Source organism: Mizuhopecten yessoensis, unplaced genomic scaffold, assembly GCF_002113885.1.
Source record: "Mizuhopecten yessoensis strain PY_sf001 unplaced genomic scaffold, ASM211388v2 scaffold11083, whole genome shotgun sequence".
Taxonomy (NCBI): domain Eukaryota; kingdom Metazoa; phylum Mollusca; class Bivalvia; order Pectinida; family Pectinidae; genus Mizuhopecten; species Mizuhopecten yessoensis.
Genome location: NW_018408871.1, coordinates 460,239 through 482,547, shown reverse-complemented (window position 1 = coordinate 482,547; position 22,309 = coordinate 460,239). Strand labels below are relative to the sequence as shown.

Genomic DNA, 22,309 nt, shown 5'->3' with positions numbered 1-22,309 from the left:
GACAGATCTGTAGATGTTAATGCATTGATAGTCTTTGCAAAGGCTCGACAGGAAACAACGTCAAATAACTAGGTCCATCTCTATTTCAATAACAAACAACTCGGGTCCAACCGATTCAACCATTTGGAAGGTAAGGAACAAAGGCGGCCCTAAATACAATAATTAATCAAGTTGCGATCTTTGTAGTTTCAGGTTTTTAGTCCTGTCTCCTCATAAAGAAACAACGCTAGCATTGTTAACAGTAACATTTCACATTATATATGACACCATTCATGGCTCCTACACCTATTATTTCTTGTAAATGTATGTTTCTTATTTGATCGATGTATTCTCAGGAGACGGGAGGCTCTCAGGAAGCTCAGCGGGAGAAACGACTGCGGTTTCAAATCTCTTCGCTGGTCCAGCTGATTCTGGTGATAATGGAGGCGTCCCATATCTCACTCCCTGCAGCTCGCTGGTACATACAGGAACTCACTAAAGCCCAGAGCAAGGCTCAACAGTTCAAGGTAAGTACTCTATATATCTCATCTCAACTCTATTGTAAAACCAGGCACCGAGCAAGGCTCAACAGTTCAAGGTATAATACTCTATATATCTCATCTCAACTTTATTGTAAAACCAGGCACCGAGCAAGGCTTCAAAATTCAAGCAAAACATTCAATGTACTGTGTATCAGGAAAGCTTGCTCAGTCAAACTTTCGTCCTGTGTCGGTAAAATCCCTATTCCCCCAGTGTTAATTTCGCTCCTCACATTTGATTACAATGTCTTGAACATTGTTTTCTTATGTTCGGAGTAATAACGAATTCGTGATAAATTGAAAAAGAGAACGTTAAACAGTGGTGAAAATTTCTCAGAATACAGTGTCAAATTACTTGTACAATCACCCACAGCCCAAGGATCAACAGCTGAAGGAAAACACTCCATATATGTCATTTTAACTCACTTGTACAATAAGGCACAGTGTACAGAGTATACACTCCATGTAGCCTGTCTCAGTAAGCTTGTTCATACGGGAGCTCACCAAAGTACAGATTAAGATTCAATGTTAATCATAACATATTTCTCCCCTAAACATTTAGAAGCTCATCAAAGCTCAACACATATCTCTTGTCAGCTTGTTGGTGCTTAGTGGAGCTGAATCAAGGTTCAATGCCCAAGCCTTAAATGACCTCAGCTGTTAATAGGACCTTAATGTAAAACCAAACCAAAGCCCAACTCACATCCTTAATTGACCTGAGCTGTTAGTAGGACGTTTAACAATTCAAAACCAAACCAAAGCCCAACTCTCATCCTTAATTGACCTCAGCTGTTAGCAGGACGTTTAACAATACAAAACCAACCCAAAGCCCAACTCACATCCTTAATTGGCCTCAGCTGTTAGTAGGACGTTTAACAATTCAAAACCAAACCAAAGCCCAACTCCCATCCTTAATTGACCTCAGCTGTTAGCAGGACGTTTAACAATACAAAACCAACCCAAAGCCCAACTCACATCCTTAATTGGCCTCAGCTGTTAGTAGGACGTTTAACAATACAAAACCAACCCAAAGCCCAACTCACATCCTTAATTGGCCTCAGCTGTTAGTAGGACGTTTAACAATTCAAAACCAAACCAAAGCCCAACTAACATCCTTAATTGACCTCAGCTGGTAGTAGGACGTTTAACAATACAAAACCAAACCAAAGCCCACCTCACACCCTTAATTGACCTCAGCTGTTAGTAGTACCTTAATGTAAAACCAAACCAAAGCCCAACTCCCATCCTTAATTGACCTCAGCTGTTAGCAGGACGTTTAACAATACAAAACCAAACCAAAGACCAACTCACATCCTTAATTGACCTGAGCTGTTAGTAGGACGTTTAACAATACAAAACCAAACCAAAGCCCAACTGTTAAAAGTAAGCATGCTTATGGTGAGTTTTCAGTTAAACCATTAGTTTTACAGAATGAATTGTGAAGGACTTTGTACATTGTATGTTTAAGGGAAGCAAGGAACAAACACATGGTAAAATACTAGCTGTTTGGCCCACTTCCTACTGACTCATGCACAGCTGGGGAGAATTTCTCTTTAGCTCATTTGGTAGAACATAAGACTAGTAAACCAGAGGTCCTAGCGGATATAAGAACTAAAATCCTGTTACCCAGATATGTTTGTAACTTGTAACTGGTATGGATATGTTAAACAAGAGATGTGCATCATATTAACAATGTGTTTGGTGTTACACAGGCAACTACAGAGGGACCCTGTCTAGAACTCCCAGAGGTCTTAGAAAAATACAAACAAAAAAAGTCCGGTTTCAGTAAGATGCAGAAAGAGAGGTCTGTGCGCCAGGTTGTCAACAGTTTCCGTGATTTCTGTACCATTCTGTGGCTGCTCCACGCTCGGGACAGAATGTCAAAGATCCTGAGACAGCGAGAGGAGCGCATGAATGACGTCAAATATGAGGACTACATGAGAGTAGGTATTTTAAGGATTTATTAACTCATTCACCCCTAGCCTGAAGACACATTTGAACTCTTCCAATTCAAAGGATGGAATAGTCCAGTAATTTTCTTCAGTACAATTGATCAACAATATGTGTTTGCTATTTTTTCTGCATTATATTCTGCATTATAAGTGATAAGCTATACTTGTTTGTCATTTTTCTGCAGTATAAGTAATTTACCATAACTGTTTGCTGCTTTTCTACAGTGTTAAAAATGTGTTCAACATTTGGTTACAGGAGAGCTGGGAGTCTAAGGAGGGTGAGGTTTGGGTGAAGGAGTGCTTCAGCAACCTACAGTGGGCTGTCCACATGGCCACGTTCAGCAGATTTCTACCAGATGAGGGATGTGTGTACAAAATCATTCTCTCACTCCTTCTTGAACTGCCTCCAAATGAAGACACAGCTGACATATTAGCTGAGTTCTTTTACGATCCTGACAATTTGGATGCTGAGGTTCAGGAGAAACTGGACAAACTACTTGCTGTTTGGCAGGGTGTGTTTATAGAGCCTGAAGATGATGGAAAGTCAGCAAGGCCTGATACTTCATTTGATAACAATGATGATGATAATGAAGGAAGAAAGTCGGTTACATTCCTACAAGTATCACCACGGGGCAAAATTCTGTCAGTGTATTACTTCAAACAGTGTGAAGTGGTCATGAAAGTGCTAAAGAAGAGAGCGAAAGTCTTTGGTCGGTTTGAAGAGTTTGTTTATGACCGGTCGGGCAAAATCAACAAAACAGACAGTTTGAAAGGTAACGGCCACAAAAGCAAGAATGGATTCCACATAGGATGTAGACCATTTGAGACCAAGACATCTTACCTGGAATTTTTAGACAGTTTCTTCGACATCTCCTTCACAAAGATACTGGACACAGACACTGACCAGCACAAGTCCTTACCCTTGCTTCTGCCGTTCTCCGAGGAAATATGTGCCAGACAGTTCCGTGACATGGACGAGAAATCTGGAACGACCATGCGCAGTCGCCAGTGTTTGGTTCCCATGACGCCCCCTCACAGACCTGTCAAACGGACACAGAGTGAGTCAGTGTTACAGTACAAAGGAGCAAAGATCAATACAGGCTTCTACAGAAGTGTCAGCGCAGTCGAAACTAACACAGGGGCAGATAATTCATCCGAGCCTCCAAGTAGCAGACGACAGTCCTCACCTCATGGTCGGGGAAACATGACTGGTTTGGCGTCCAAATTTGCTCAGTCTGAGGACGCCCTATACAAAGACTCTGCTGCCCAGGAGGACTCTGGGGGTTTTCTGGACGTGGATTTCGGGACCAAGTACCACCATGTTCAACATCTGCTAGACTGGTTGTCCCAGTGGGGCAATAAGAATCATTCTCTTGGCCTTAATTGGAAGAGAGAGAAAGACTTGGAGTTCCGACCCACCATGAAGATTATTGTCCCACCAACCCTAGTCGTGTTGGCTCTCTGGCTAGTTGAAAACAAGTACACCCCCTCAAAGAAATTAATAAAGTCGGGGCATAGTTCTGAGGGGCAGAATCTGTCTGTGATTGAAGAGGACACAACACGGACCAATAGAACTGAGCTCGAGGAAGCAGTGATACACCAAACACAGGTCAAACAGGTCGAGGCACTGACAGGGTCTAGGAGGTCGAGTCAGGACAAAAGGTCGCCCAACAGGCAAGAACTAGGCATGTCGTCAAGTATGAGGAGTTTCTCCTCACATCACACAGAAAACGAGTACGACCTGGAAACAGAGGAGGTACACACAGCATACGAAAGAGTCCTGGATGAGTGAGTTTCTTTACCCCTTTCACATATCCAGCTTTTAGTTTATTTTAGTTTGTGTGTTTTTAAATGTAACTTTTCAGGTATTAATCCTGGCTGACCTGCAAATATCTATGCAGGCCTTGCAAGGCTTTGTCAAGGCTAGCCTGAAAGTAGTATAACATTATTAGATTCAACCTTATTTCATAACGAACTGTCAACCACTCTGGTTCAACCGGTTCTACAGATGTAGCACTAGTTATTTATAAGTTTTATATTATCTACTATATCTATACGGTTAACTGTGTCTGCATTATTAAGCATATTCTCTCGGAGATTGTTCAACATACATCTTCGCAAAAAAGAATTCTAGAAGTTTTATTTAAGTAGATACATAGCAGCTACGAGGAACACAAAAATCATTTCTTTTTGCATTTTTCAGGGACACCAAAGAAGAGAGTAGTTCCCTTGAAGTGAGCTCGTTGGGCACGGACGAATATGAACCTGAAATGCGGCAGACTCTGTCCATCATCCGAGGGTAATTTTGTTATCGTAGAATACACAAATGTAGTGACTTGACTTGACCCACATCAAAGGGGACTTGATTAAGTAAGATATAACATTGTGTCTGTAAGCTTGACTGTATCTAGATCAAAGGGGACGTGTTTAGGAAAGATATAACATGGTGTCTGTAAACCTGACTGTACTACATCAAAGTGGACTTGTTTAAGTAAGGTATAACATTGTGTCTGGAAACCGGACTGTATCTACATCAAGGGGGACTTGTTTAAGCAAGATATAACATTGTGTCTGTAAACCTGACTGTATCTACATCAAAGAGGACTGGAACATTTAACCCATTCACCACTGTAGACCAAAATGGACTCAGCCATATCAATGTGCGGTAGAGGCTACTAAAGTTACATAGAGTTACATAGGGGTGAAAGGGTTAAGGCAGTCTGTGAAGTCAGTTTAATGATGGCAAGATAGGACACTGTGTCAATATAATCAGGTTTTAAACTTGACAGATTTTGTAGCCTAACAGGATGTATTTAAAATCAGGTCTCAGTAAAGTCAGGTTTCATCAACAAACCGTTACAAGTGATGTATTCCCTTTTTGTCAATTCGACGGATTTTTATTTGTTTTATGATTTTCATCTGTTTAATAAATGTGTTTTAAATCACAAATTACAGGGCTAAGACAAGTCCCCAGAGGTCACGGAGGTCACTCAGACACACGAGTCCCGACCACAACCTGTCTTACCTAAACAGAATCAATAACTTCCAGTCGCCGGACAGACATAACCAGCAATCTCCTAACACCAGCACTCCCAAATCACAGCGATCTATGCACCGTACTGGCTCCCCCAGGACCAGGTCATCTAGGGGTCGTAACCAGGGAGAGCTGGGTGGAGACCTCGCCTCACAGCTACAGGGCATTGTCAGGTCTGAACTGCGCAGGATAATGGAGGTGAGATATGGTGTCATCCAGGGCTGCAACAAATGCATTAACATGACGATATATACAATACGAATCACTATACGTATAGTAACAGTAGAAGCAAAGCGAAAAGGTATGTTGCAAATTTTAAATTGCAATATTACAGCAGGAAATAGACTTGGTCCTAAATGGGCATGACTTTAAAGTTTCACATAATTGATGTACTTTGACGTGCATGCTGACTAAATTCAGAAACGGCAAAATCTGGAAAATATCGTAGGTGCATCATGACCTCACAAAAAATATTTGGTATCGTACTGTATTCAAAATATTGCGATATATTGCCACACGATATATCGCTGCAGCCCTAGTGTTATCACTTCTCAGGCATAGATGCACAATTGAGTTGCTATAATACCTGAGTCGATGTTCAACTCCGAACAAAAAAGGTTAATGTATTGGTACATTTCTGATAAGCATGTCTTATGACAGATGTACCATTACAAATGGTTTGTAAAAGTTAGCTCTGTTCATCAAGCAAACCAGATGACAGTGTGAAAAAAAGCTAAAATGAAATCCTAACAATATCTTCTCTGAAAAACTGTCAAGATACACCATTCTATGAAGAAGAGCTTTTATTAATTACTTAAGCATAGTGTAAGTTTCATTGCAACATAAGGAGCGTTATAACTTCGATATTGAACGGATGTTGAAGAAAGTTCACTGGACTAGAGATAGACCAATATATTTTTTTTGTCATCCTCCTTACTATTTATAGAGATTACATCCTGTATTGTAGGTCCAACACACCAACATGATGGCTATGATGGGCGCACTGGACGACCAGGACAACTCTCAGCCACCTCCCCTTCGGAGATATCCTCGTAGACCACACTCCCAGTCCCCATCCCGCGGGGAAGGGCGGATGACAGAGAACCGAGGCACCAGCCCAATGAGGGGGTCAAGAGGTAACAGCCTTGACCGTAGCACGATGAGATTAGAGGAACTTGATCATTCTGGAAGGTCAAGGTCAGCAAAGAAAGGATCGGTCGGAGGAGCCCTAACAGAGTTAAAGAATTTACAGGGCAGCGCTAATCGGTCAAGAGCACTGTCAGGAAGCCGGTCACCTCCAAAGTCAAGATTAGGAGGTCCGGACAGAAAAACGGAAGTAAAGGAAAACATTAATGTACAACATTCCCAGCAACTAAGCAACGAGCCAATTCATTTCATTCCAAAGTTTTTACGTATTCCTGCAGAGAGGGACATGAATGAGGACCAGGTGAAGCTCCCTAGGATTCCCTCTCAGGCCTGGAGGGAGAAAGATGACGAGTATGCAGACAAACCAGCAGAAAACATCAGCATTCCTCTGCTGAATGTTTATGGAGCACATGTCCCATCTAGATTGTTCCCTGGAGTCAACAAGTTCCCTGGTAACCAGATTCCCCAGGTGGCCTCACAGAATCCCCCATATGGACCCCCTCCCCAGTACTTTGAGAGCTACACAGACCAACAGAGTTCTGACCAATCCATTGGAATTCCACTGTTGAAGATGCCAAATGAAACAAAACCCTTCTTGGGCCCCCGACCGGAGCCCAGCTTTGGAAGGCTGTTGGCTCCACATCTGATTCTGGGCAGCGAACAAGAAAGGCACCAACAGGAGATGGCCAAGCAGAAACATGCCCGAGAATTCCACAGACAACAGGTAAATCAGGCCGTTCATTCTGTGCTGACTTGGGATACTTGTTTCAATAGTAAAAATATTTGTAATTCATGACATGGTGCTAGATACTTGGCGCACCACTGTGTACAGTGTGAGAGTAATGGCAGTGTAATTTTTGCAATATTGATCGGAAAAGGAAATTACTATGACTTAGATTCTCTGTATACAACACAAATTCAATGACATGACATATTTTCAAAAAACTAGAAACACTGCATTAAATCAAAGCTTCATGCAAAATTATCTGGTAATTAATTACTTTTTCTTGACAAATTTTCATCATTTAGTAAAAAAAAAGTATATTTTGATATACTTAAGCTGAATAATCGCAATTTCTGTATGTTTCATAATTGCTGATGTTATTATTGAACAGCTGAATTCCACTGTATATATTGTTACCATGCCTCTCTATCTTTAGGTTGAAAATTTGGAAGAGTTAGAGAAACAACGGTTTGGGGAAAATCGGCTGCATATAAATCTGAAGCACCAGGAATTGAAAGAAAGGAAGGAGGAGGAAGCAAAAGCAAGGAGGATTAAACAGAAAAATAGAGTTGTCATGTCGCGGTCCGAGTCTCCAACAGAATCAGAATCCAGGCGTTCCCGAGTAAGTAGATGTATATCTACAATGACCGGTGATTTTTCTATCTCTTTTCAACAGAATCTGTGCCTTGTGACTTTGGGGAAATATCATGCCAATGAATTTAATTTTTGTCTCGCCACCACGAAGTGGAAGCGAGACTTAGGTGTTGCTTTTCAGGCGACGGCGTCAACATTAAGTTTTTGCGTTTAAGTTAGTTTTACGGAAAGTATAAGTGCTAGACCAACCAAACTTGGATCATAGATGCATCTTAGGTAGTACATCTCAACTCATGCATCAAATGCTGGATGCTGCCTACCTTTCATGGTCCATTGACTTGGTCAGCTTCTCCTTCAACATTAAGTTTTTGTGTTAAAGTTAGTTTCTCTGATATGTGCATTGATGGTCAAAGCGAAGCATAGGCGAGGCATATCAATCCAAATGGCTTGTGTTTTGTACATCCAGTCAATCCTCGGCAAGATATGTAATGTATGTAAGTGATTTTGCAGTGAATATCTTGGGGAAGGGGCCTTTATAAAGTTCCTAATTCACTGAGAGAAAAAATCACTGGACACACAGGTTTCAGCATTTGTGCTGATAGAATAGACATTGTTCACAAATTGTGTTTTGAAAATTAATGAATTCGGGTAAGATGATACTACTTCTCACTGATAATAATACACTGTACAACCTCTTATGTTTTAATTCATTTACAGTTACCCCTGAAAACATATTTTAACTCTTCCAATTAAGAGATTGGAATAGCTCATTTTGAAATTTCAGGGGTGAATGAGTTAATCTAAAAACAAAAATACTGATAAAAGAAGAGCTAGAAACTTGACATCTCCGAAATGTTTGGTGCTGAAGATGTTCTTGTGGTTGTGGTTGGCACCTTAACTTCGGGAGAACCTCTGCTTATAATGACGTAATATGTAGATCACATGTTCCTTTGTAGAAGTTGGCGAAAGTGTCTTTATGTCACCAACTATTATGCAGGGTTTGAATTGCGATTCAGTGATAATGTCCACATGTGCTTTACAGACACCAAGGAAGGCTGTTACTCCGAGAAAGGTGGTCACCCCAAGGAAGGCTGTCACGCCTCGGGACAAGAGCACAGCGGGCGAGGAGGAAGAGGACTATGAGGAAGAGGAGAGTACAGATGTTGCTGAGACTGGGGAGGACATAGATGAAACCTTAGAGGAGGAATCCGATCCAGATAAACTTTATGATGGATATGCTATTAAACCAGGTCAGTAATGGTGCTTACGTTATCAAATCAAGGTCTGTGATCCCTATCATGTAACAGAACAGGGTTAGTGCTCACAAATCTGGTAAGTATAACTGTTAGTGTTGATATTGTATTTTGTGAAAGCTAGATTATCTATCAATAATTTCTTCTTTCAGTTATAATTTGTTGATCAAAAATAAAATACCCGCAAAATGAATTTAAAAACATTGCTGACAATATCAGTATGCAGTACTTGAATAAGGAATATACAATGCTTTTAAAAATATTGGAATAATCAGAAGATGTTCCCAGAGACAAGTGATATAATGACCCATTATTCTATGTGATGACAGCTTTGGTGTGATGGTTTAATTCCAGGGTCGTTTGACAACTACCTTGAACTAGATGAAAGACTGGGTCCAGAGTCAGACACCAATGCCAGGATACAGTACAGGACGGCCATGATCCTGAAGAAACAGCGACAGAAACGCAAAAAGGTTAATATATTACTGGAGGGTTTATGTTCCCCCCCTCCCCCGTTGAAATAACGAAACCGGTTGTTTACAGGTGTTAGGTATATTTGAGTGGTTTGGCTTTAATGTTTATTGTTAATAGTAATTGTAACAAGAGTCGAAGACTGTGGAATCCCCATGATAATTAAAATATTACTGGTAAATGTCTCTTAAATATTGCTGTATTAGTGTTCAGTTTAGATAACATGTGGTGTGAAAAGAAATTCATTGTCATGTCAAGTTTGCCTAAATGGATCCAGGTATAAATATGTTTATGTTTACCAGGTTGACTTCTCAACCAATACTACAGAGTATGCTGACATGGGTACTGATGCTGATGAGGCGTTTGAGAGTGTCAGGACTGCAGAGGCAGCTACCTCCATCACCAAAGACACAGGTATAGTACAAGCATGACAAAGACCTTAAAAGTCTTCCTGAATGTATCGAATAGAGAATCAACTGAGCGAGAAATAACGTCAGTCACAATGCAATGGGCTAGTCAAGAGATTTATCACTTTTGATAACTTTGCAGTTTCTGTTAATTGTCTTTTTATGGAATTATGACTCTGTGTTGTAGAAATGTTTTCTTCTTAAATGTCAATCAAAGAGAGAATTATAATTTGGTTCTTTTACTTAAAACCAGGAAATTTTTGCTGCAGTTTATTTTTTACCTTTTTCACACTCTTTAATTAGGGCGAATTTACCTGTACAGTTAACATTTGTAAACAACATAATGTACACAGTAATTAAAGGTAAAGGGCGAAAAAGGATTTTACCATCAAAGGGCGATAATTTAACTGTGTGAAAATTGCCATGTATACAGTATTAGATTACTTTACCTTACCAGGTGTCGACCCTATCCAGGAAGCTATAGTTGAATACAACCGTGCACGACAGGGTACTGCTCTGCCCCCAGACATTTATCTGGGGCTGCGGTTTGGGGACGGGGAGAACCAGCCCACGTCCGATGTGGCCCCCGATGGCAAGCAGGTATGATAATGAACTGTCAGATCGTAAACTTTTTGTTAAACATTGTACACAAAAACCTAAATATTGTGCATGGGTTGGAAATCTGTTCTGTTTGAACATCAGAAAGTGGAAAGTTGATAACAGACTTGAAATAGTATTAATATGACACTGTTAAAATACAGAACACATTTGTTATTTGAACAATAATCACCTTTGTTTTGTTATTAAAAAAATGTCCTTTCACCAAAATCAATGTTCATATTACAGTAACAGTTCGTAGGACAACATTTTAGAAATCCTGTATAACCAGATATGAAATGTCTACAGCAATTCATGCAAGCCTCAGTTAAGACAGAGTTATAATTTTACTATGGTTTCCCCCGTAGGTTAAGCCTAAGGGTCGTTCATACCTCAACGTGGTAGATCTGGATGCGGCTGCTGTGTTGAAAGATCTCCGAGCCATTAGAGATGAAGAAAAAGTGCAGGAAGATTTAAGCCTTCGTCCTACGTCAGAAACCCTCAGGTCTGCCCGAGGTCACCAACAGGGTCAAGAGTTCGCAAACCTTGAATCATCACTGAGGGAAGCTCTACAGCCGGGTGTTCCAGTCAGACCGTTTAGACAGGATGCTGTCACCGTCAGCATGTTCCAGCAGCATGGTGGCCCTACTGGGGAAAGGTAAGGCCTTACATATATAAACTTTATTCATTTTACAACTATTGTGAAACAAGCTATTTCAACTTATATTAATTACTCTTGTTGGCCCGGATGTTAGCGCNAATTGTGAAACAAGCTATTTCAACTTATATTAATCACTCTTGTTGGCCCGGATGTTAGCGCACGAGGGTGTCTTATTGAAGGTCTGCTGATGAAATTGAAACTGGTCCTATGCCGAGGATTTTTACAGTCTTGTAGGTTTTATCTTTGGTTCATTTTATCTCTCCTTTTGCAGGGTGTCTGTGGCCGTGATGCCACGTGACAGTGTGGTAGATACGCGGGCAGGGATAATTCAACGTCTGCGAGACATGAACAGCCAGGCACTGGCTATTGACCAGATGTCAACTAAAATTGAAAGAGAATTCCAGAGTACACACATGGTCAGTATGGCACAGCAGTTTGTATGTAATAGAAGTTAGCTGGACAGGAAACAATAGTGTTAGATGTACATTTTATTTCAAAAGATTTTAAGGACTATCCATCTTTGAGTATTAATCACTAAAACAGTTATCTTTGTCTGCATAAGAAACGTTTTAGGCTACCGTCATGAGATAGTGGGCAGTTCAAATTGCTTTTCATCCATGGCCCATCAGTCCTTAACAATTCTTGTTACTGACATATCTCAAGAAATGCTATACCGATCGTTCTATGTTTTCGTTTTAGAGTTTCATTTTGAGACTGATCGAAAAAAATCAAAAGGGCCGCAAGGCAGCCATAGTATATATTGACAACCAAAGTTTGTTGTTTCTATTCTTGGAGTAGTCTTTGACAGATGTTCTCAAATTTCACAAGTCGGTTCCTTGTGGTCCTTTGTTGTGCATGTTTCATTTTGAGACTTATCTAAGAAAAACAAAATGGCTGCCAAGAGGCCATCTTGAAATTTAACAGTTGAAGTTTGTTATCATTATTTCTCAGAAATTATGAAACAGATCTTTTGAAGTTCCTGTCTAGAATCCTGTTGACTCGGTTCTTAGATATGTGTATTTCCTTAGTTTTTTTCATATTTCCTTTTAAACTTTATGGGCAAACATCTTTTGAGAAAGTAAATTACAGATCTTTATCAAAACACATTTTAAGTGGGTTCATCCTGTTTCCTAGTTTTGCATATAACACATTTTGAGCTTCAAGCGGCTTATTTAGCAAAACATGTGACTGCTAGAAACAAGCTACCATCCCCAGTTCTGTTTTTTACACATGAATTAATATGCTAGTAAATAGGTCAAACAATGACCTTACTTTGAAAAGACAATGTCAAACAAATCAGGTAGTAGGTGTTAAATGTTTGTATGTGTAGATGTGAAATTGTAAGTTTTATGTCTGTACACATAGATGCTGGACACTTTAGAAAACATGGTGGAGGTTGAGGAGACCCAGGAGGGAGACAGGAGTCCTTCCCCTTCAGGTAAAGTCAGTACTAGATCTGGACCAGCCAGTTCCAGGAGTCGTAGTCCCGGACCGAAGGTATCCCACAGGTCACCGGAGGCTACAGCACGCTCGGGCAGTCTTAGTCCTGGGCCTAAAAGGTCCCATAGATCACCAGAAGCTACGGCACGTTCGGCAAGGTCAACTGCTCGCTCAGCACGGAGTCGACACGGAGGAAGGTACGGATGATACATCTGTTGTAAAATTCTTCATGTTAACTTGTTCATTATATTCATTCATAATGAACAGTTACAGATATCTCTGATGTATATTGATTTATCAAGAACTGAAAGATGATGGCAGATCACTGTAACTCTATGGTCCGAGAAGTTGAAAATGAAACAAGGTCTGTTTGACGGGCAAACCGCTTGTCCTTCATCCATGCCCTGATTTCTTCCTTCTCTCTGCATCCTCCTTTTCTTTTCTGTAACAGTCTGTCGGTGACAGCGGTCTGCCCGTCAAACAGGCCTCGTTTCATTTTCAACTTTTTCGGACCATACAGTAATATTACTGTGTAAAATAGATCTTTTCAATGTTTCAATAAAAATAACGACTTTCCATATGGATTGAAATATCAATACATGAGTGATGACACTTATATTTACATTTTGATTTCTGTGTGACAGCCCGGATCTGGTTGGTATGTCGGGTCTTTCTGGAATCAGCGACATCATCGGAGAAATGGTCCAGCGTGGTGAAATTGACCTGGAGGATGCGGGCTACACACCCAAAGAGGCTGAGGAGTTTGCCAGAAAGGTCAAACTGAGGTAAGCTTATACTGAAGTAGGTTTGAAAACAAAACTAACATAAACTTAAAGGTCAAGCTGGGAAAAGCCTAAAGGTTAGCCTGAGTTAGGCTTTAAAGGACAAGCAGGGAGACTCAAAGGTCGAAGTAAGATATGCTCGAAGATCATATTAAATATAGAGTTGAAAGTCCAACTGAGGTAGTTTCAAGGTTAAAGTGAGATTTGCTTGACGGTCAAATGACACATTGCGATATTTCTATCAAATATCGATATTAAACGATGTTAAGAGAAATGTTAAAACATATTGAATGTACTGTTAATCCAGTATTTTCAGTAATTTGACTTTTTTTTAGTTCTATGTTTTGTACTCAAAAGATTTTTATTTTTTTATTTTATTCTTTGATACACTTTTAAATGTTTTTGATTGCTATGTTGTTAATGATAAACAAATATTTTTTACAAGGCTTTCTTGTTTTTGTTTTGAAACTTTTATTGAACTTAAAAATATATTTGAAAGGTTGCAATATATTGCAATATATATTGCAATGATTAAGAAATATCGTAATAGATCGCAATATCAAAATCTTGGCAATACCCAACCCTAGTCAAATGTAACATTTTCCAAGCATCTCTGCAAGGATTCAAACGTAGGGTGATAAATTTCTGTTTCACTTCTCCATTGATTCGATGAACAGAAAAAATTATCTAGGGAAACAGTAGCAAGTGGTTTTGTTGCGACATATAAACTACGTACTGTACACTCCCATGAAAAATTCTGTTATTCTGGAGAACATCTGTGCTTTTGAGAGGAAGGTTAAGGAGATTAATCGCACACTCTACCTTAGTAATACATTGGCATCAATCACAATATTCTATCTGATTTCCTTTAAGTGTCTCTGTATACTGTAAACCGGGAAATTTTCACCGCAGTTTTGACTTCACCTTTTTCGCCCTCCGTGATGAGGACGAGTTTATCGTAGGAGCGTACATTAGTAAACAATATATTAAACATAGCTATCAAATGTAAAGGGCGAAAATTATAACTTAGTGAATACAGATTTTCCAGCATTAAAGACAAAAGTTTCCCGTAATACAGTATCTTGAAACTCCCTATGTTTTGTACGAGCCTTACATGATTTGTTTGACCTTTCGATTGTACAATATATGTTTGACCCGCACTAACTATTACAGTGTGAGGAGTGGACGATCCCCGGACAGGGAGCTTCTACAGAAAAGTCTGGAGCTGCTGGAGAAGATGGGTGTCAAAGCAAAACCTGGAAAGGAAGAGGATGATGATGAGAGGAAGGAGGAAATCAGGACATGGATGAAAGACAAGCGGTCTGCCCGTCAGGAAGACTACTTACGCAAACTTGCAGAATTGCGGGAACATGAACATAAGCCCTTCAAACCAGGCCACGATACGAGCTTTAGGGTGAGTGCTTTTGTTGGGTTTCGTGTGGATTGGTTTGGAGTTTGAGTGACTGAAATTAAATTTTTCGTGTTACATAAAAACTATGTTTTCCAATTTCCTTGCCCTACTTAACAAGGTGTGATGTGTTGTATTTAATTTTCAAGTATTTTCTCTAGGGTCCTGCAAATGAATTGAAAAAGGACAGGAAGACAGCAGGAAAAGAAAATATGGACAGACGTTTGGAGGACGCTCGGAGCCTTATAGCAGACATCATTACTGATAAACCTAAACTCCCCAAACAAGTTCCTTTGCGCGAGATAAGTCCCAAGCGAAGTCGAGTATCCCAGGCGAGAATGGACTACAGTCCCCGTCGCAAGACTATGACCCTGTCTCCAACCCAGTCGAGGAGACAGGCCAGTCCCAAACGACAGCCTGTCCAACATTCTCCAGACCGCAGGGAGACCAGTCCCAAGAGACAGACAGTTACTATAACAACAGACATGCCCACAGAGTACAGGCCAGGAGTGACACAGAGTAGTCGACGTGTAGCATATGATGACCTTCCAGCAAACCCCGTCAAGAGACAGGGAATCATGAAGCCCAGCCGGGACTATAGTCCTCCTGAGGTCGCTCAAGGTCACCCAGGAGTCCCGAGGCTGCAGTTGATAGATTCTGGAGAAATTCTACATAAATCCATGGAAACCACAGGTGGTAAGTCACTTATGTATAAATATCATGTGAAAATACAGAATTTTAATGTTTATATTTTCATTTCTTTGTAGTTTTCTGCTGTTATGATATGTTGTGTACAATATACTTATCAATGTCTTATTTTGTGGTTGTAACTAAACTTATTGTTTGCTTGTTCCTGCAGTCTGAAGTACTAGATTGGACACGCAGACAAAAAATTTAATTTAAAGAATCTCATCTGTATTGGTGTTCATTTAACTATTAAATTTAGCAGAGGTTATTTTAAAATAAATAATTTATTGCAGGGTTTATGAAACAGTGCTGTTTGCATTGTTTGTTACGATATACACCTGTTAAAGTACACGTGTATTCTACAACTGTCCTTATTTATGGGAAATGAAAGGTGTTATACTCTGTCACTTGTGATTTCAGGTGAAATATCAGCCTACGCCAAGGCTGTTGAGGCGATGGAGGTGACTAAGAGTGACGACATGTTTATATCGGAGCGCTTCGTACCGTCGCCAGAACCAGAGCCTCGTAATTACAAACCCAAGCCGTTCCACCAAGTGGTGAAAGTCCAGAGGCCGGAGATGACCAGGAAGTATCGCCAGTCCAAGGTTGCACCTGTTGTCACGGAGGCAGACATCAGAGATTACCATGACGATGACCAGACCACAGCCAGGTCTATGAATTCATCGAAAGAACTGACCATGGAGGAAAAACAGAAAATTTATGGTAAAGTTTTGCTTTTCCTTGCTCTCAGCTGTTACAAGTATATCTCTACAAATATGTACTTTATACCGGGACATTTTTACCCAGTCAAACTTTTGCCCTTCGCCCATGAAATAAATTTTCGCCCAGTGTTAATTTCGCCCTTCACATTTGATTTCTATGTTTATTATGCTGTTTACTTATATTTGATTTGATGATTTTACAGAGGGCAAAAAAGGCAAAAATTAAGCTGCAGCGGTTTAATGATGAATTCGCCCTCATTACAGAGGGCGAAAAGGCAAAAATTAAACTGCAGCGAAAATGTCCCCGACATACAGTATTATATATACTTACAAATATTGATAAAGATTTTGGAATCATTTTGTATTCGTTACACTGTTATGTACTTAATAGCTATGAGAAGGTTGCAATGTTGTAACAAATATTTACTTTCATTTCATATTTCTAATTACCTCGGGCAAAAATGTCGAATGATATTCTTCATTTTATATTAAATAAAACATGATACATGCAATGGTGATAATCTTGAGACATTGTTTCATTAACAGATAGTTACTAAACAGATTCCAATGCATGAGTTTTGACGCTCAAATTACACTAAACTTTCATTTATATGTAGGTTCTAAGAGGCTGCCTGCTCCCAGTAGAATCCCTGTTGCCTCCCCGAGGACAGTGAAGACCTACACAGAACGACTGCAGGAGATGAAGTCCAAACCGCCAGCCTTCACCCAGCCCATTATGCCTCGCTCCCACAGGCCTGGAGGAGGCTCAGGTAAATATGTTTCCATTGCAACTATTGGAACCACTCATTTGACACATATTCAAAAAAAATATAAGGATTCGATTGTCAATTTGTCAAGTAAACTTTTCTTGGGAATTTGGGTAGTTCCGCTAGGCCTGAAGTGGGAAACACCATTTTCTATTAGTACAGATTAATGAAGTATTTTAAGTATATAAAGGAAAGTGCTGTAGTATTTCCTCAAATATCCTTTAAAATTTTACCCTTTCATATTTGTTTATCAATAGGGACTGAATCTTTTCGCCTGATAATAGACAGAGAAACTGACATCTGTGGTCATGTAATGTCATCTATTACAGCATGTCAGGGGTCATTGTACTGTCAGGTTTTACTGTAGTGTGTTGTGTCAGATCAGTGAAACATACAACTTAACAACTAACTTGTTTCATAGTAGTACTCCAGGAGCAAAATAGAAATGATCAAATAGAAATGATCAAACAGAAATGATCAAATAGAAATAATCAAACAGAAATGATCAAATAGAAATGATCAAATAGAATCGATCAAACAGAAATGATCAAATAGAAATGATCAAATATCAAATAGAAATGATCAAAGTGTTGTTCCAGTATAAGACCTTTCAGCTGATAAGTTGAACATTTTAATGGTAATACTGTTGTGTTACAGTGAGGAGTTCCCAGGTCACAAGTGTGTCACGGAGGAGGACCGGGCCGCCACACAAGCCGCTCAGCTACGTCGAGCGTCTACAGAAACTCAGTGAGGGTACCCACAAACCCAGAGGTAAGGGCCTGTCTGTCTGGTGTTTGTAATGTACACAGTATCAAATCCTACATACCATCAGACTCTTGATAGAGCTGGGTATCAGCAAATATTTGTGGATTGATCCAGTGGTGCTGCCACTGGTCTTCCATGCATAAGCTGGGAATTATTGATATGTTATCTTCTGCTCGTCAAACAACTCTTCAAGCTTGCTACATTCAGGATTACATTTTGTTTAGGAGTTCACTTAGAAAATGATATTTATGTATACTTTCATCATTAGATTTTAAATTGTGCATTGCAAAGTTTAATTTTAATACCTGTTGATATTTTGGGATAAGAGATGAAACAAGTTGACAGGGGTAAACATAATCACACACTTTATACAATTGTGAGATTATAGCAGTACGGATATTCGACAAAATTGCGAACAAGACAATTTTATAGCACTGTATGAATAGGTATTTACCCAAATGAACCTGAAAATAGCCAGCCTCAATCAATTCCGTATACTATCGTGATAACTAAATTGCAGATATAATTCATAACTTAATATTCTAATTATAAATACACATAAAAATGAGTAGCTATACAGTTGTTTACACTCTAACAATGTTCCCTGTGTTTTCTAGCTGCCACTGGCCGGGTGAAAACAGCCACTTTCATGAGGTCACACAAGCCGATCCACAGACCACAGACTTACGCGGAACAGCTTCAGTCTCTACAGCCTAAGCCAGGTAAGTCTGCGATCTACTCTCCTTTCTTTTCAGCTCGTTTTTGGTTCTTAAAGCTTTTCAGTTCAGCTGGACATGTAAAGATTTGTAGCTGTCGTACTGCTCATAGCAAAGCGGTTTCTAATATAAGTTTTTGGAAAATGATTTTTTCCAGGTTATTGAAGTCAAAATGAACAAGTTCAACTTGTACATACTAAACTGGGAAATTTTTGCTGCAGTTTAACCTTCACTTTTTTTTGCATCTGTAATGAGGTCAAGGTTATCTTGACAGCAATTATAAGAACACAACATTCCACTTAAAGTAATTACATGTATATGTGAATGGCAAACTTAATACTGGGCAAAATTAATACCAGTTTTACTGGTGACAAGAGAATATTTTACTGGGTGAAAGTTTGCTGGTATAGAGTAGTTATAATGGTGTTCCTATACATCTCTGGTAGTCGATGAAATAGTGATAAAATAGTGAATAGCTACAGATTTCTATTGTTTGAAGTTTGGATATCAGCCTTTTCTTTATAAATTAAATTAAAAGCCAACTTTGTTACAAGTCATTTAATCTGCATATCCTTGTAGTAGATTTTTTGAAAATGCATAAATTAGATTGTCATCATCTGGTGGCTTTGGTGCTTTTGGTCTGGCTGTAGTTCAGCAGCAGAAACATGGTAGCTCCAGATATTACCACCTGTGTTGAAGCAGTGTACTGACAACATATATCCTCTTACTACTTACAGTTAAGAAGATAGCACCAGCCCGAGGACAGCCTCGAATGCGTCCCTACGCTGACCCGTACAGAACGGGAGCACCTGATGAGGGAGACTCGGTTATCAGCGACTGGTCAATGGATGATGATGTCAAACGTTTGCTGTATGAGGATGATGCTAGCTCAGCAGTAAGTTTATAACATTATGTGATTTGTGAATGTCTAACATGTTGTGATCGTAAATTCCAGAAATGCTATTACAGTGGTGTACTGTTTATACAGTCAAAGTTTAACTGAATCCCTTTGTCATGTTCTCTGTTTATTACGAACAGAATTAGATGTTACATGTTATACTGAAGTATCGAACCAAATAGAAATTTTTCAACTGAATAGCAACAGCAACTAGCATGAATCAAGTCTGTTATGTTTTTGTGAGGACTTATATGATAATTTGTTTTACTCCTTACCAGATGCCTGGTCAGTCTGTTGACCATCCGATGTCACGAATGTCTGGCATGGACTACCCGATGTCCGAGGGCGTGTCCGACTACTATGATGTGATTATGGACAGTAACGAGTACGTGGAGTCCGTAGACATTGACGAAATCAACAGGATTGCTTACGCTGCATCTGTGAGCTCCGGCAGTGTTATGAGTGTAATTGACTGGGACGCCATTGATAACCTCATCTCGGACGTTAAGTAGAGAAGTGATAAATCGAAGAAATGATAAAACAACATCTCTTACGTCGAGTGTGATCTCAAAATATCCAATAATTCTCATCTCAGCTGTTAAAGGGAACAAGGGAGAGATCAAACTTTAACATAGGGTGAAAACATAGGTTGAGATCAGAGATATATTAAGTGAAACAATGTATCACATTTCCTCAAGTGTGTATAGAACTCTTAAAGGAATTTTCATGAAATTGATTAAGATCAAATGAAGGTGGAATTGATACTTTAACTGATTTGATTTCCTAAGGAAAAACGATTGAGCATTAAGAGTTTAAATGACGTGTTATGCTAAGGGCTGTTCCAGAATTAAGTATGTGGGAGGAGGGGGGAAAGGACAGGGAGGCATACCATCCACAATATGTTTTTCCTGGCGTACATTTATATACAAATGTCAATACTTGGACCCCACCACCTATATATTTTATCTGGAATAGCCTTGATATAATAAGTTCAATTTAATTTATGTGATTCTTGAAACCACAGACAGTGATAGTGTCCTGGATTTATTTCTGGATATATTTTAAATAATCACAAGGACACTTATCAAACATCGGAGTCAGTGACACTGTGTGTAGTTTATGTACGTGAGAACCGGCAGCCTAACACTTAGCTGAGTATTAACATGACGTGCTATGTCTTTATTCAGCAAGGTGTTTCTACATATTCCTCAAACTTTATATCTTGCCAGGTTACGGCATGAAACTATCTGTGATATGAAAGATGAAATAAATCTATCAAACATAACATGTAATTATAGATGTTGGATCAGATGTGTACCAGTGTATGTTTGTGATGAGTGTATGCTTATTAATGGTTGATTGTGTATCTATTTATAGTAGATCTCTGTGACATGCTAGTAAAACCACGATTCACTTAACATGTAAATTGAACGATACAACCTGTCTAGAAAGCCCAAGTTACCTCTTATTCCAAATTCAGTATGTCTGTGTCTTGTAGTCCTGTATGATAGGTTTAAAATTGAATGCACTTTTATTGGCTAGCTAGTAAGATCACATGTAACAGTGTATCATTTATGTTTTAGCGGTAGAATCCGTCCTTGTTTTGAAATGTTTATTGTTTTAATGTTTTAGTGGAGGATTCCGTCCATGTATTGATGTTTTAGGGCCTAAGTATTTAATAGGTAGATTCCATCCATGCTTGATTGCAGATTCTTGTATTTACATCAATCATGTTGGAAAAAACAACATTTCATATATTACGCAAGATAATTCAAGTTTACTTGTGTTTATTAGATTTCTATTTTATTTATTTATCTGAAAATAAAAATGAAAACAAAAACATTTTCTGTTGTATTAGTCTTTTCTTAATTTGAGAATGAAATTTCCCACTGGATATAGTAATGACTTGGGCCAAACACATTGGTATAATGCTCATTGCATTTCTGACAGAGTCACATCTTGTGTTCAGCAGCAGTTTTGAAGGAGGTGTCCAACACATTTTAATGTTGGCAATGTTTATAGGTTACGAAATTGTAGAAAATCCAGTAATCTCGCTGTGGTTCTCCAGTACAGAGGATAGAGAGGGCCTCCTCATGCTACCTCTCAGTCTGGTCCCAGTAGAATATCCAGTACAGAGGATAGAGAGTGCCTCCTCTTGCTCCCTCTCAGTCTGGTCCCAATAGAATATCCAGTACAGAGGATGGAGAGGGCCTCCTCATGCTACCTCTCAGTCTGGTCCCAGTAGAATATCCAGTACATAGGATAGAGAGGGCCTCCTCATGCTACCTCTCAGTCTAGTCCCAATAGAATATCCAGTACAGAGGATAGAGAGGGCCTCCTCATGCTACCTCTCAGTCTGATCCCAATAGAACATCCAGTACAGAGGATAGAGAGGGCCTCCTCATGCTTCCTCTCAGTCTGATCCCATTAGAATATCCAGTACAGAGGATAGAGTGGCCCGCCTCATGCTTCCTCTCAGTCTGGTCCCAATAGAATATCTAGTACAGAGGATAGAGAGTGCCTCCTCATGCTCCCTCTCAGTCCAATGGGAAAACAATAACCGCCAAGTGTCCAGAGGTCAATAAAGCCACATCATGACTAGACATTGTACCAGTAGACAAATCCACACAGTGACCAAAGATTCCTCCTGGTCCCAGTAGACAGACCCACACAGTGACCATGAATCCACCTGGTCCCTGTAGACAGACCCACACAGTGCCCAAAGAATCCTCCTGGTCCCTGTGAACAGACCCACACAGTGACCATA

At 39.6% G+C, this 22,309-nt stretch overlaps 1 protein-coding gene across 3 annotated transcripts in view; it reads left to right on the top strand.

The window, feature by feature from the left end:
• The window catches only part of LOC110465482, a 41,878-nt gene extending 20,500 nt beyond the window's left edge, over positions 1 to 21,378 (top strand). For all 3 annotated transcript variants that reach the window (XM_021521320.1, XM_021521317.1, XM_021521319.1), the window contains 23 exons: positions 336 to 506; positions 2,231 to 2,461; positions 2,727 to 4,258; positions 4,674 to 4,769; positions 5,426 to 5,702; positions 6,472 to 7,374; positions 7,811 to 7,996; positions 9,011 to 9,218; positions 9,576 to 9,694; positions 9,995 to 10,106; positions 10,557 to 10,699; positions 11,065 to 11,354; positions 11,629 to 11,773; positions 12,723 to 12,994; positions 13,442 to 13,582; positions 14,753 to 14,993; positions 15,149 to 15,683; positions 16,095 to 16,397; positions 17,014 to 17,166; positions 17,821 to 17,934; positions 18,546 to 18,650; positions 19,382 to 19,539; positions 19,821 to 21,378. In XM_021521320.1, the coding sequence (XP_021376995.1) occupies positions 336 to 506; positions 2,231 to 2,461; positions 2,727 to 4,258; positions 4,674 to 4,769; positions 5,426 to 5,702; positions 6,472 to 7,374; positions 7,811 to 7,996; positions 9,011 to 9,218; positions 9,576 to 9,694; positions 9,995 to 10,106; positions 10,557 to 10,699; positions 11,065 to 11,354; positions 11,629 to 11,773; positions 12,723 to 12,994; positions 13,442 to 13,582; positions 14,753 to 14,993; positions 15,149 to 15,683; positions 16,095 to 16,397; positions 17,014 to 17,166; positions 17,821 to 17,934; positions 18,546 to 18,650; positions 19,382 to 19,539; positions 19,821 to 20,054 (6,669 nt within the window). In that variant the 3' untranslated portion in view covers positions 20,055 to 21,378. The remainder of the gene's footprint in view (positions 1 to 335; positions 507 to 2,230; positions 2,462 to 2,726; positions 4,259 to 4,673; positions 4,770 to 5,425; positions 5,703 to 6,471; positions 7,375 to 7,810; positions 7,997 to 9,010; positions 9,219 to 9,575; positions 9,695 to 9,994; positions 10,107 to 10,556; positions 10,700 to 11,064; positions 11,355 to 11,628; positions 11,774 to 12,722; positions 12,995 to 13,441; positions 13,583 to 14,752; positions 14,994 to 15,148; positions 15,684 to 16,094; positions 16,398 to 17,013; positions 17,167 to 17,820; positions 17,935 to 18,545; positions 18,651 to 19,381; positions 19,540 to 19,820) is intronic.
• Positions 21,379 to 22,309: the final 931 nt, after the last annotated feature.